The following is a 15,461-nucleotide window of genomic DNA, read 5'->3' on the forward strand; positions in this document are numbered from 1 at the left end:
GTATTTTCGAGATAGGGATGCACCTTGAGTTGAGTAACAAGTTCGACCAGCTGTCCCAGAAACTGAATTAGCTTCTGTCGGGTCCCTTTCTTGCCATGCAGGTGTGTGCGTTGTGTGCTAGCCCTGCACACCATGTTATTGAATGCCCAGTTGCGCCACAATACCCTGAGTTTGTCCAAGAGCAAGCTCAGATGGAGCAGAATTTTGCTAGGCCTGCACCCAATTCATATGCCAACACATATAACCCAGACTGACAAAACCATCCCAAATTCTCATGGCGAAACCCACAAACCCAACCCCCCAACCCTTCCCAAAACCAACTCAGGCAAGGCGGTTATGAGCCTAGATTTCAGAGACCCAGTTACCCCTAGCCCAACCTGCCTATAGTCAACCCTAGTTTCAAGAGCCTTCGACTAGTCAGTCCTTTGAGAATAAGATGTTGCAAGCCTTTTCAGATATTAAGGTGAATTTGAGCTCCCATACTCACTCCATTGCAAAACTTGAGACATAAATGAGATAACTCATCGAGACACTTAACAAGCAAAGTGAAGGGGCGTTACCTAGCCAAACAGTGGTGAACCCTAGGGGTAAGGAGCTGACACATGACTTACATATGATAGATGCCCATCAAGAGCAAGCCCAAGTGGTGATCACTTTTAGGAGTGAGAAGCAATACCAAGCGAGGGAGGCTGCAGAAGAAAGAGATAAGATAGGTGAGAAGTGGCCTATCCCTATTGCCTCACCTCAGAAAAGCGAGAGGGCTCTACCATCTGAGCCTTCAAAAGCCTACATTCCTAAAACTCCTTTGTTATCATTGCAAAATTTTACTTTTGCAAGTCAAATTGACCTTTGAAAAGATTTTGAAAATAACACACCTTCATTTTAAAATGCAGGATAATTCTGGAGAATGGGACTCACCTGTTGGTACGAGGTTCAACCGTTAGTGGCACCATAACCAGAGGTAATCAAACCAATGATCAATCATGTGCTTTGCTTTGCTCAACTTGTCTAAATCAATGTTCTTCTTCCTAAATGTACAAAGAATCAGGCATGTGCTATAAAATTATGAAAAATGCAGATTGAAAACATGATATTTGTTTAGAATAGTTGGAAAATACTTGGAAAAGGGATAATTGTAAATCGTGAATTGCATTTGAAAAATATTTCTGAAGAAAAGAAAAACCAATTCCTGAAGAATTTTGATGCTTTGAGAAAATCGATTTCTGAAGAAAACTTGGGTAAATTTTAAGAAAATCAATTTTTCTGAAATGGAATTGAAATAAGAGATGGGTGTGTATCCCTATAATTTTTTTTTCATGATGCACTCTAACCTAAATGATGCATGAATGCAATTTGAGAAAATATTTTCTGAAGAAATTTTAAGAAAATCTTCTAAAAAAAGAGGTTTATGTGCCTTATAGAATTTCAATGGAATAGATTCGCCTCATATCCCTGACTATGGCCACAAATATGGATTGAATATAACCCATTTGATTCTAAAAGAAGAAAAATATTTAGAAAACCTTGAAATATGCAATAGTTTTTGAAGATAGCCTAAGAGTGTATGCTGATTATGGCTTAGAAAAAAACAATAAATTTGAGTTTTGTTCGTATTTTGACTATGGCCACAAATACGAAATCCACCGACTTTATCTATTCCTTAGAAGCTAGTGCACGTGCCATTCGTGTAGACCATTGTGAGTTTGAATATGCATGAATCATCATTCATCACACATTGTCATTTATATAAAAAAATAAACTATATGCAATGCAACCCTATTCTAAGGAGGGAAAATAAATTCTTATTCCAAATTTATGATTAATTTACATCACTAATTGAATTAAAATAAAAAAAATAAAAAGAAATACAATCTTGAATATCCCTGCAAAATTAGCAAACTTGTTAATGAAAATATGTCATCTTTTCTGGATTTATCCAATAATATTTGAAAATTACTGAATTTATCCGGATATAAGCCTTTTTCTATGTTTCCCTAAGATAAACATAATAAAAGCTGATATAAAATTGAATAAATCTTAAAGATAAACAATTTTGAAATTCAGAATTTAAAGAAAAATAACAAAAATACCCCTGAAAACAAGACTATGTCCCTGAAATTAGGGTTTTCAGAAAATATTTTGGTAAAACTTTGGATTTAGGGCTCAAATGGATTCAAATAAACACTAAATCGGGTGTGAAGCACCCTAGCATAATTATAAATATAATCAAACATTAAAAATATGAAACGGTTTATAAAAAAATCAAAATATCACAAAAATAGTGATTTTCACCCGTATTTTACTCGAACCGAGACTCCGTGGGCACCCTGTTTTCATGATTTAATCAAATAATATATCAACTGAATTAAAAAATCTATAAAAATCGACATGGATAGTTCTAATAACCCTAAAATTAAACTGCATACAAAAAAATATACTCATCCTCCCTCTTGTGTGTTTCGCCATATCGGGACTCAACAAATTGAACTTTGAACTTAGATTTGGATTTAACATTGGACTTATACTGGACTCAAACTCGGCTCGGTCTAGCTCCAGTCTTAGTCTTGGTCTTGGTTTAACTTTGATCAATTTTTTATCGCTCCTTTTTGGACCATTTTGGACCTCATAAAACCACTTTAAAAGAGATTTAATACCTTTTTAAAAGAATTTTAACACCAAATTGGTTTGTGAGTTTGACCAGCCAATCAAGGGTAATTCTATACCAATATTGGGTGTACCACCTAGCTTTAACCACTAGCCCAACATTTTGTCTCTTCTCAACGACTTGCCTAAATTTTCATAAAATTGTTATCAAAAGCTCAATTCTTAAATCTTCGAAGCAAACCTGGCCATTGTCCTAGGCTAAGTTTGAGGGAAAATATCAAGATTTAGATCCAGAAGGTATTTACCCAAGATCTACTATACAAGATCTCTATTAGAAAAAAAGTATAACATGAAGGATGATGATAACGTGTTGCAAACAACTAAGGCAGCTAAGGATGTGTATACCACCGAGGTGGTATCCCATGTGGTAAGCTGGGTCCTGTGCCAAGCTGAAGGCCCAGGTTCAAATTCCTCTGCCGCATGGAGCTTAAGACATATCTGGCTTGCCTTTTAAAAAAAAGTAAGGATATGTATGACCTGAAGGATAAGGGTAATGTAATGGAAACTACAAAGACATCTAAAGTGTGCCCTTGGTCTGATTGATCCCTTGCCAAATCAAAGATTCAATCAGACTGAACCCTTGCCAAATGAGCGATTCAATCCCAAGATATCAAGGAGAATATATCCCATAGGATTCGAACTGGTTATCTCTAATGCAAGTAATACTTTATAAGTTTTTTTCTGGTTTGATGCCATTCTCATTGCTATGGTCTTGCATACAATCTCATCATTGCTGAGTAATAAGGTATCAAGCGATTGACAGTCAACCGAACCAACCTACGTATATTGTTTTGTTCCTTTTTTTGTTTTGTTTTGCTGCTGCCAAGCTTAAGGCCCAGGTTCGAATCCTTCTGCCACATACGGCTTAAGAGATATCTGGTAGGGGTCTGCCTAGCCCCAGCTTGGCTTAAAAAAAAAATAGAATAAAACGATATTTAGGAGTTTGCGACTTCATGCTATCTTATAATGTTTAGGTTTCTTAGCCCACCCACCTGGGAGAGTGTCTCCGCCGTGGGCTAGAGGTGCAGCGGCGATAGGGGCTCCGGTTCGAATTTTCCGGTGCTCATCATCCCCCGTTCCCTTAGCAAAAGCAAAATCCTTTCCTCTTCAGCCTCAGCCTCAGCCAGCCCCATCCATATCTTCTGTTGCTTTCCATCTTCTCTATTCTCTCGTAGTTCTTCGGCTGTCTTCTTCTTCTTCGTCGTCTAAGTGATGGCAACAGCCAACAACCCAAATCCGTCTTCCAACGGCCACCCTTTCTCCGAATCTGACCTCTCTAAGAAGGCATCGGCATCTTCCTCGCCTTTGCCAACGGCCTCCACCAAGGGAAACAGTGTCACCACCGCTGGAAGGCCACTAACCCAGAGCTTTCCCTCCCACCTCGACTTCCCTGACCTACCTCAGAAGGTCAAATTCCTCTGCGAACTCGTTGCGAAGACGCCGGCTTCCGATATCGACGCCGCCCTCTTCAACACCCACATCCCCATCTCCTCCGAAGACGTCGAAACCGTCCTCAAGCTCTCCTACGGCTCCCCGGCCGCCTCCATCAAGTTCTTCCGGTGGGTTCAGCGCGGTACATCACTTACCCCCTTCACCTGGAACCTGATGGTCGATGTTTTGGGGAAGAACCAGCTCTTCGACGACATGTGGGACGCCGCCAAGTCGATGAAGGCCGGCGGCTTCCTCTCCCTCGCCACCTTCGCCTCCATCTTCAGCAGCTACGTTCAGGCCGGCCGCCTCAACGAGACCTTCATGACCTTCGACGTCATGGACCGGTATGGCATCCCCAAGGACATCGTCGCCGTTAACTCCCTCCTCAGCGCCATCTGCCGGGACGGCGAAACGGAGAAGGCCCTCGAATTCTTCAACGAGATGAAGGACACGGTCCCACCCGACGGGGACACCTTCGCCATCCTGCTCGAAGGATGGGAGAAGGAAGGCAATGCCGCCAAGGCGCGGATCACCTTTGGGGAGATGATCGTCCGGGTGGGATGGAATTCGAAAAGCATGTCGGCTTATGACGCCTTCTTGATCACTCTGGTTAAGGCCTCCCAGGTCGAAGAGGCCGTCAAGTTCCTCAATGCGTTGAAGAGCCGGAACTGCTTTCCGAGTATGAAGTTCTTCAGAAACTCTCTCGGTGTACTCGCCGAGAAGAACGACCCGAGGGGCGCGTCTAAGCTCTGGGACATCATGATCAGTAGCAAATTGATACCCAATTTAGCTATGTACAATTTGATGATCAGTTTATGTTGTGGTGCAACCGAAGACATGGTTGATGATGCTTACAAGTTGTTGGATGAAATGGTATTCAATGGGGCGTTCCCCGATTCACTTACCTACAACATGATCTTTGAATGCTTAATTAAGAGGGAGAAGATGCGGGAGGCGGCTAATTTCTTTGTTGAGATGAAGAAAAATGAGTGCCATCTCAATGATTCGGTTTCCACATTGGCGATCAAGATGTTCTTCGAAAAAGATGACCCCGAAACAGCCACTGAGATATGGAGGTACATGGCAGAGAATGACATGAATCCTATGGAAGAAAGTGCAAATGCTTTGCTTTTGGGTCTGCGGGACCTGGACAGGTTGTATGAAATCCAAATTTTCGCTGAGGATATGGCTGATAAGGGGATTTATTTGCACTCTTCAACAATGGCTAAATTGAAGAGGGCGTTCACTAATGCGGGGAAGGAGGCATCATATGAAAAGATTGCTAGTATGTGGAAGGCACACACTGATGAAATTAGGAAAACATGAATCTTTTCTGCATGGAGCATGATTTTCTCTTCAACTAAACAATGATTGGCAATTATGGTCTCCTGCAAATGTGTAACTTATTACTTTCATGGATGAAGTTTTTGGCTGTTAATGGTTTCTATACATAACAGAAAACATTGGTACTTTAGGCTTGTTGATAACTGCAAGCAATTACATTGAGTTTGTTTCCAAAAACATTTTCCTCGAGTTATTATAAATGTCACTTTACCTTTTATTGGTATTTTTCCATTCGTCCCTTTTTAAATATTGTCTTTGGTGAAAGTCTCTATGCTCATAGATCCTTACTGTTTTCTGCTTGTTCTGTTTTTTGTTTTGTTATCGATCTATTTCTGCAGATACCTGGTTCTTTTTCCCTTTTAATCCCTCATTAATATGTGCAAGTTTATTATGCTGCTTATTATAGTGTACTTGGTGTAGCATTTTGTTCTTTTTTTTTTTGCTGGAGTTATGAGAAATGTTGAATCATGTTATTTATTTTTGTTGTTCTACATCTGTTAGAACTGCAAGTTGGCATTGGTGACGAGTTTCTTCCTTTTGTTCTTTGTTTTTCTTTTTTATTGTTGATGTAGATTTTTTAGCTTAGCTGTTTTTTTGATGCATGTCATGAGATGCATTCTTAGATGGCCTTGCATTTTTTCAATTATGTAGAAACAGAAGGGTGCCTGGGGTCTTACCAAGATTTATTCGAATAGGATGATTCTTTCTTTTCCAAAGATATATAAACTTTCTTTAATTACAATTATTCTATATTTGCATATTTGTTAGTGTTTCCAATGGATATGGGAGATTTTAGGAGCATTTTCAGGTATTTCACATAATTATTTAGCTTTATACATTTTCCCCATTTCTCATTTAGCTCTTAATTAGTTTTTTTTTGGATCACCTTTTCTCTTTAATTATGTAATTCCTTTTGTAGCAGATTATTGAGCAGCTTCTTTCAATATAGAAGGGTTTAGTGTCCAGCTTTTTATCCTGTTTCTTGCTGTAAGACTTCATCACTGTTTTTTGCATTATGTGAAGCCATTTCTGCAGATTTGATCTCATAAAGCCCATTTGCACTAAGGTAAATAATCAAAACTTTTCTCTTTGTTGTAAACTGCTGTAGACTTCCTTCATATATTGTCTATGCAAGTAATTAATATCTGGGACTGCTTCTCTCGTGAAAATCATAGGTTCCCAAACTGCAAATTTGTATGACCATGTTAGTCAAGTTCTTCCCAGTTGCTTAGAGGGAGTCTGAATCCTAAGCAAGAATTGTTTGGTTAATGCCTTCTAGCAACTCTAGTCAACCATGAGGGGGTTAAGAGTTCTCAGATTAGAAGATATGATATTCCATCTCTCCTGGTGGTATTTATGTGGTGTCACAAAATCTAGTGTCAGTACTAATGTTTTGTCTTGTTATATAGAAGTGGTGAATGACAGCTGCTTGGCAAGCACTAAAGTTTGTCACCTAACAAAGTGGACATTGTGTTTCTTTCACTCTTCATGATCTTATTTAATGCCTCATCCTTTTATTTTGTATACACAATAAGGGTAGAAGTTCTACCTTTGTATTTTAAATGTGTTTACATGAGTACTTCATAATTTCACCTGATGCATACCAGGGAAAGGCATCTCATTGATAGGGGGGTAAGTTGTGACACATTTAAATTGGAATATCAAGCATATTTCAATGTTGTCCAAGAAGTGCCGGAATTGTTAAAATATGTGTACATGCATATATAGTGTGTACATAGATGTAGTATATGTGTATCATATATTACATACACATGTATTTTGGGATATGTTTGTAATTTTATTTTTGTTTCTCTATTTTTATTTTTTTGTGTTTTTACTTTTTAGTTCAGACCCATCAAGGGCACTTAGGTCTTTTGGTGAGTCAACTAGCCGTTAGAGCTACCTAATGACTAGTTGAACTAGTCGTTAGGATGCTCTAACGGCTAGATGCTCTCTCATTTGGCTGTTTATATATGGGACTTATATCTCACTCTATGCATACACGTTTTATGCATTTTATGATCAATGATATATTTATTTTTTATATTGTGAGTATGTGCTATTGTAACTCTTGAGAGTAACCCCTTTGTGGGTTGTGTTGTGATCTTGCCCTAGTAGGCATTGTTTTTAGTCCTTGGACATATCACTACATGGTATCAGAGCCATTGGCCCTTGTTACCTTGTTCTTGTCATTGTAATCAAGAATCGGTGCTCTACATTTACAAGTTTTCGTATGTTCGTGGTGTCATTTTTGTTCGATCATCTTTCTTCCTTCATCCTTCTCTTCTTCACACTCTCTCTATTCTACTCTTTTCCATATCATCTTCATGGCCGAAAAGGAAGTTGTCACCATCATCTCTATCATGTGATGAGGAACTATGGCATTTAGTTGATGGTTTTACTTCGAAACCTCAACTTACTCTTACCAAAAACGTGAATAGAGTTGAAGAAGCTCTAAAGGATGGAGGAAAAGAGAAGGCTAAGAAAGCCTTGAGAGAATGGGAAGTGGGCCATGTTAAGGTTCTCTCATAGTTCGTTAATAGCATGGACCAAGACCCATATGCCAATATTTTGAGCTTTGAGAGCGTCGATGAAGCATGGACTTTTCTAAAGGAGATATAGACTCAAAAGGATAACACCTACTTGTGGGAGCTTAGAGACAATATTCACTCATGCAAACAAGGTGATCAAATCGTTATGGAATATTATGAGAAATTAAAAAGATTGTGGGATGGGATGGCTAGACATGATCCTATATGGGACACGCCTAATGACTCAAAACAATGGAAGAAGCGTGTCCAAGCAGAACATTTTTTTCAATTCATGAAAGGACTGAGACCTGATTATGAACAAGTGCGTATGGTGATCATACATCGTCATGAGACTCTCACTACATGAAGTTTTGGTGGAAGTATGTATGAAAGAAACAAGGCTCAAGTCATCTATGGAACCAAAAGAATACAAGGAAACTGTGTTGACTGATTCTAGGCCTGATTCCAATATTAAAGCCTACAAGCGTCCACATTTCAACAAATTCCAACAAGATGATGATTGAAAAAATATTATTTGTCATTTTTGTAGAGAATCGAGGCACATCGAACCATATTGCCCAAAGTTGAAGGTGGACGAAAAGAGAGCGGCTTCGGTTCCTTCCCACAAAAGACAAAAAAATGGATTTGATGATGGTTTCAAAAGCATTGAATCTCTCTCTGTCTCAATTGGTGGATGCTCTATAACCTCTTCTCAAAGCTTCATCAATCATCACTAGTGCTGTGGTCTCCACATTTTCCCCTCTTGGTATGAATTCTTGGCTCTTGGATTCGTGAGCATTTTTTCATATGACCCGAAATGTTAATCTCTTTTTCGATTGTCGCACTAATTCATATGATTATTTTGTCTCTATGGCGGATGAAACTTCTTTACATATAAAAGGCATAGGAAATATTGATAAAACTCTTGAAAAATCTAAAAAGTTTTTTGTTTCATATGTTAGGCATATTCCAAACTTAAATTTAAACCTTCTTTCAGTTTCTCAATTTTTTGACCATGGGTGTGATGTCTCCTTCTCATCAAATTTTCAACCAGGATCGCCGATCAGGGAAGCTGATTGGGCAAGGCCATAGAAAAGGAAGCCTCTACTACATGGGCTTTATTGAACTATAAATTTTTTTTTGGAATATTGACAATTATAGTGATTTTGAACTTTGGCATAAATGATTAGGTCATCCTTGTATATCTAAAGTCCCATATTTTCCTTTTTTAGAATTTTTTTGTAATGATGAAAATCTTAATTGTATTGATTGCATACTTGAAAAAATGAAATCTCTTTCATTTGGTAAACATAATTTCATTTTTTTTTTACTTTGAATTTGTGCATTTGGACATTTGGGGTCCCGCTCCCTTGCCTCCAAAGTAGGTATTTCTTATTATGTTATTTTTGTGGATGATTTTTCTAGATATATTTTCATGATATGATAAAAAATCAATTTAATTTTAACATATCTATTTTTCAAACCGATTAAGGGGGAGAGTATGTTTCAAATAATTTAAAAAACTACCTTGATTTAAATGGTATTTTTCATCAAAGATCTTGCCCTAATATCCTTCAACAAAATGATTTAGCAGAATGAAAATATAGACACATTATAGAAACGGCTAGGAGCGTTTTGATTTCAAACACTACCAAAATATTTGTGGGGCGAGGCTGCTCTTATAACAATTTATCTCATAAACAAAATGCCATCCTCTTCCTTAAAAAAATATCACCCTTGTTGAAAAACTTTTTGGTATTCAACCATATTATAATAGGTTAAGAGTCTTTGGTTGTAAATTTTTTGTTTTTAATGAAAAAAGCGACAAACTTTCACCAAAAGCCATTCCTTTTGTTTTATTAGATATGTTGAAAATAAAAAATTATTTAGGTATTATGATGTTAAAAATAATAAATTATATGTTTCAAGAAATGTTTATTTTGTTGAAAAGGAAAGCTATTTTGACTCTAGTATGCCTAAGAAAGATAATGAATATTTGTTTCTTTTGGATTTATTGCCTAAAGAAAGTGTTGTTGTTGATGATGATGATGTTGATGTGCTTGATCAAGATGATAATGTTACCAATTTGAAACCTCCAGTGGATTTCCATGATAACAATAATGAGAATGTCATCATAGAAGTTGAACCTCCTATCCTCACTTATTCTAGAAGAATCATTGAGAACCAACCTAGTGTTTTAGAAAGATTATCTCAAATAGAACAAGATGAATTATGAGGAAACCTTTGCCCCTGTAGCGAGAATGACCACCGTTAGGACTCTTATAACACTAGCTTCCATTAGAGGTTGACCTATATATCAAATGGATGTAAAAAAATGTTTTTTTAAATGGAGATTTGAAAGAATATATGGACCCATCTCCAAGTCTTGAGGTTCCACCTGGTTACATTCTTTATCTAAGGAAAACTTTGTATGGTTTAAAACAAGCTCCTAAAACCTAGTATGATAGATTCTGTACTGTTATGTTAAATATTGGATATAGACCGTGTTATACTGACACTGCTTTATTTGTTAAGACATTTGATGCAGGTATCGCCATTCTACTTTTGTATGTAGATGGCATGATCATCACAGACAAAGACAAATAGAGAGTTAGTCATATTAAAAATGTTCTTAAAAATAGCTTTGAAATGATTGATATTGGATTTTTTGCATTTTTTCTTGGTATTGAGGTCACAGACTCACCTCGTGGGTATTTATTGACCCAAACTAAATTTGCAATTGAGATCATTGACATATCTGAAATTACTGATGAGAAAAGAGTCGACACTCCAGAAGTGATTAATGCAAAAATAAAAATTGATGATGGAACACCTCTGGGGGATCCTACACTCTTCCGTCAAATGATTGGAGCTCTTACATACTTGTCTATCACTCGACCTGATATCTCTCATTTTGTTCATATTGCAAGTCAATCCAACACTCTCCAACTAGTGTTCATATGAATGTTATGAGGATAATTAAATATATTAAACAATATGCTTCCAAAGGACTTTTTTATCATTTTCTTCCTCTCTTGATTTAGTTGGGTACCCTGATTCGGATTGGGGAGATTCTAATGATCATCTCACAACTACCGGTTTTTGTGTGTTTTTAGGTGACTCGTTCACGTTGTGGAATTGCAAAAGCAGCAAAAATTTCTCTTTCATCAATGGAAGCTAAGTACCGAGCAATGTCCACCACTACCTCGGAAGTTGTATGGTTGAGATGACTACTTGAAGATATGAGGGTGCATCTAATGACACCCTCAAAACTTGCTGTGATAACAAGATTACATTACCAGCAACACCATATGTTTCATGAGAAGTCTAAGCACATGGAGATGGATTGCCACTATGTTTGAGAGGAGTACATGAAGAAAATCATATCATTGCCTACCGTAACCTTTGAATATCAATTGACGGACTTATTCACCAAGGCACTACTTTCTCCTAGATTCTATTTTCTCCTTTACAAACTTTCAGTGATCTCACCATAAGTTTGAGGGAGAGTTAAAAAATGTGTACATATATGTAGTATATATGTATCATATATACACACACGTATGTATTTTGTTTTCTTGTTTGTAAAATGTATTTTAGGATATGTTTGTAATTTTATTTTCGTTTTTCTATTTTTATTTTTTATTTTTTTAATTCAGACCCATCAAGGGCACTTAGGTCTTTTGGTTTGTCAACTAGCTGTTAGAGCTACCTGATGGCTAGTTGAACTAGCCGTTAGGATGCTCTAACACCTAGACACTCTCTCTTTTGGCTGTAATATATATGGAATTTATGTCCCACTCTATGCATGCATGTTTTATGCATTTTATGATCAATAAAATATTTATTTTTTATATTGTGAGTGTGTGTTATTGTGACTCTTGAGAATAACCCTTTGTGGGTTGTGTTGTGATCTTGCCCTAGTAGGCATTGTTTTTAGTCCTTGTACATATCATTACACTTGTGAGCTAAACCATTATAGCTTATAGATGGGTTGAGGTTACGAGCAAATAGATGTATGCCTTCCATCCTTGCAACACTTGAGAGAGTCTGGATAGATCTGCAGACAAATATGTTTTAGGGTGTCAATGGGTAATGATATAAGTGAAGCATAAAGCTGTGGATAGTTATCTAATTCATTTTTGTTTGAAATTTTAAAAAAATTAGTTATGGAAAATTTTTAAGCATTAAAAAAACACTTTTTTTTTGTTTATGTAAACATACATTATTATGAATCTTGTGACTTATTAGCTTAGATTCGTTATTTAATATGCATATTATTTCATAGTTTGCATTTTTCTTGTGAGATTGCCATTTATAGCATTTTATCTTTATTATTTAGTGTTCGATGTCTTATGCATGCCGTTCATAGTGCATAATTGTTTTGATATGTAATATCATAGTTTTATCTTATGCAATTCATCATTGTTTGATGATGTCTTATGCAACTTATAGAGACATAAATGCTTCTTTTGATGATGTCTTATGTTGCTCATAGAGACATAAATGCTTCATATGCTATGTCACATGGGTGCGGGTGCGGCGCAATTTCAAAAATTTTGGATACGGGGACTCAGCTATATATATATATATATATATATATATATATATATATATAAAGACTTGGTCAAAGTTGTGCCCATTAGGGGACAAGTGATGAGTTGTGAAGCCTGATTCAGGGTTTTTTCCCTATAAAAGGGGGGGGGGTTCCCCCCGGCGTGGGTCCCGCTGCGCGGTCAGCGGGCGGGGATCCAGGGGGAGCCGCCCCTGGCGGGGGATTATAGGGGGGCAGCGCCCCCCCCCCTTTTTTTTTTTAAATTCTGTAGCCCAGAAATTTAAAAAAAAAATCTAAAAAATAGACCAAAATGACCTTGGGTGTGTTGACCGCACCCAGGGTCGGGTTGACCGAGTCCGAGCCGCACCCGTGTCGGTGCGTGTCGACGCGGGTGCGTCGACCTTGGAGCCGAGTCCGTGTGACATGGTTCATATGTGATTTTGTGAAATTCATCATTGTTTCATGTGTTATGATTTTTTAGAAAATTTTAAAGTTTTTTCTGATTTTCTTGGTTTTTTTTGAAAAAAAATTTATTAAAACTTTACAAATTTTTATTAAAACTTTACGATGTTTTACGATACGATAGGACACGACATATCTAACTTTGGGCTCGACTGGTATGGGTTACGATACGATACTTACAATACAACCTTTGATAGATCTACAAACATATATATATATATATATATATATATATATATAGAGAGAGAGAGAGAGAGAGAGAGAGAGAGAGAGAGAGAGAGAGAGAGAGAGAGAGAGAGAGAGAGAGAGAGAGAGTTGAACATATTAGGCCCACTTTTCTCGTTCTGCCCCGTTAGGCCCCATAGTTTGAAGTGTTTTATGATAGATCTGAACCATTAGATGTGTTTAACATGCTCGATTTAGTGGGAATCGACTCTTGGATCATGTTTTTCGACCAAAAACCATATTTTTATGAGCTGAGAGAAACTGATACCTTCATAACCATTGATTTCGGATCACCGGAAAAACCTGCATACAGGTCAGATTCCGACGATCCAAAAGCTAGTTCCCACTAGACAAAACCTATAGATCACATCTATGGTGTTAGATGTGAGAAAAAACACCAAAAACTATGATTTAGAAGGGGCCTAACGGGGCAAAACGAGAAAGTGGGGCAGAACCAGCACATTACTCACATATATATATATATATATATATATATATATATATATATATATATATATATATATTAGAGCTTATGTTTTTTAAATAAGCCAGACTGACTATTCATTATTCATTTGTATTGAAGGGCGTGTGATGACAATTTTAATCATATATGTTGATGATATAGTTATTACATGAATGTTTGCTTATCATATAAATGGGTCAAAACATTATGTACAAATAAAATTTCAAATGAAGGACTTGGGAGATTTGAAGCATTTTCTAGGAGTAGAGGTTGATCATAATCTGGAAAGAATGTTTTTATCTCAAGAAAAGTATGGACTTTATTTACTCAACAAGAGTGGCATGAAAGATTGCAAGTTAGTGTCTACTTCTATGTCAGTTAATCAAATATTAAAGGCATGAGAAGGGCAAGCATGTACTGATCCAAGATCATACAAAAGCATTGGTCCATGCAGTTTTCACTTTTACTCATCTAAACATCTTGTATGTTGTGAATCAAGTGTCTGAATGCATTCATGATCCTAGAGATGGGCACTTGAAAGTAGTGGTGTACCCTGAGGTATCTCAAAGGGACCTTGAATGATGGTTAGAAATATATAAGAAAATGTGACAGTCTTTTGATTGTAGTAGGCTTTTCTGATGCAGATTGCGCAGGAAATCCAAAAATGAGGTCAATTTCTAGATACTTTGTTTTGCTTGGATTGAATATAATATTTTGTAGTAAAAAGAAACGAACCATGGCAAGATCGAGTACAGAAGAACATCAGTCAATGGATTCACTCGCAGCAGAGGTCACGTGGATCAGACACTTGCCTCCCATCAAAAAATAGCACTCACAGTAGACGTCACATGGACCAGACACTTATCATGTTGAATAAAAAAACTGACAAATGTATTGTATATTGCCACAATGAAAGTGGCATCAAAATCTCTTTGAATCCTATACATTATGGTAAGACTAAGCATATTCGGATGGATCAATATTTTATAAGGGAGAAGATATGAGAGAAAGATATTGAGTCATGATTTGTGTTGGATCAAAAAATTAAATTTAAGATATTTTACAAAAGTTTGACTGAAGCTCAATTTTAGTTTCTAAATGGCATGCTGTCTGTTATTAAAAGGAGATATACAGTCTTGAGGGAGGTTCTTAAAAATGTTATATTTGTTTATGAACAGGATCATCATTTCTGGTATTCTGTAATAATGTTGTGATATGTTGTACTACCAGGGATAGTTTGGATATTTTTCAAAACCGTAATAACACCTTACAAAAACAATGAGATTAGAGAGCTCCTAATCAATACAGACATAGAGTTTAGGCTGTTTTTCTTCCAAGTCTCCTTTGCCTTCTCTCCATCATTATACCCAAGAATATCAATTTAACAAAGGTGTTTATCATCCTTTTATGGCTAACATCCTATAGTTGTATGTTTTCCAAGTTTGATTGCCTGCCTTGAACAAACTATAGTGGTGAATTGACATCATTGAATCATTTCCCAGCGACAAATTTCTCTGACATTTTGTTATCAATTAGTTACATAAAACATATAAACAAGCCTTTGTGCTTACAATTGAGGTTAATATATATGAGTTTCATGGTCAATGGGTTGTTTTAGCTATGAAACTTTCATTTGTAAGTAGGGATGGCAGTGGGGTGGGGCGGGGAACAAGGTCTCCACCCCCGCCCCGCCTCCGCGGCGGGGATGGATTTTATCCTCCACCCCCGCCTCCATCCCGTTTCATACCCTTCATCCCCGGTCCAAACGGGGATGAGGCGGGGCGGG

The 15,461-nt window shown here is 37.1% G+C and overlaps 1 protein-coding gene across 1 annotated transcript; it reads left to right on the forward strand.

Moving 5' to 3' along the window:
* Positions 1-3,876: 3,876 nt before the first annotated feature.
* Positions 3,877-5,421, forward strand: LOC149813425 (pentatricopeptide repeat-containing protein At5g15010, mitochondrial-like). The gene has a single exon (XM_089991124.1). The coding sequence runs from the start codon at positions 3,877-3,879 to the stop codon at positions 5,419-5,421; it is 1,545 nt and encodes a 514-aa protein (XP_089847250.1).
* The last annotated feature ends 10,040 nt before the right edge of the window (positions 5,422-15,461 follow it).

The sequence above is a fragment of the Nuphar pumila genome, chromosome 16 (genome assembly GCF_984573655.1).
Source record: "Nuphar pumila chromosome 16, dmNupPumi1.hap1.1, whole genome shotgun sequence".
Taxonomy (NCBI): domain Eukaryota; kingdom Viridiplantae; phylum Streptophyta; class Magnoliopsida; order Nymphaeales; family Nymphaeaceae; genus Nuphar; species Nuphar pumila.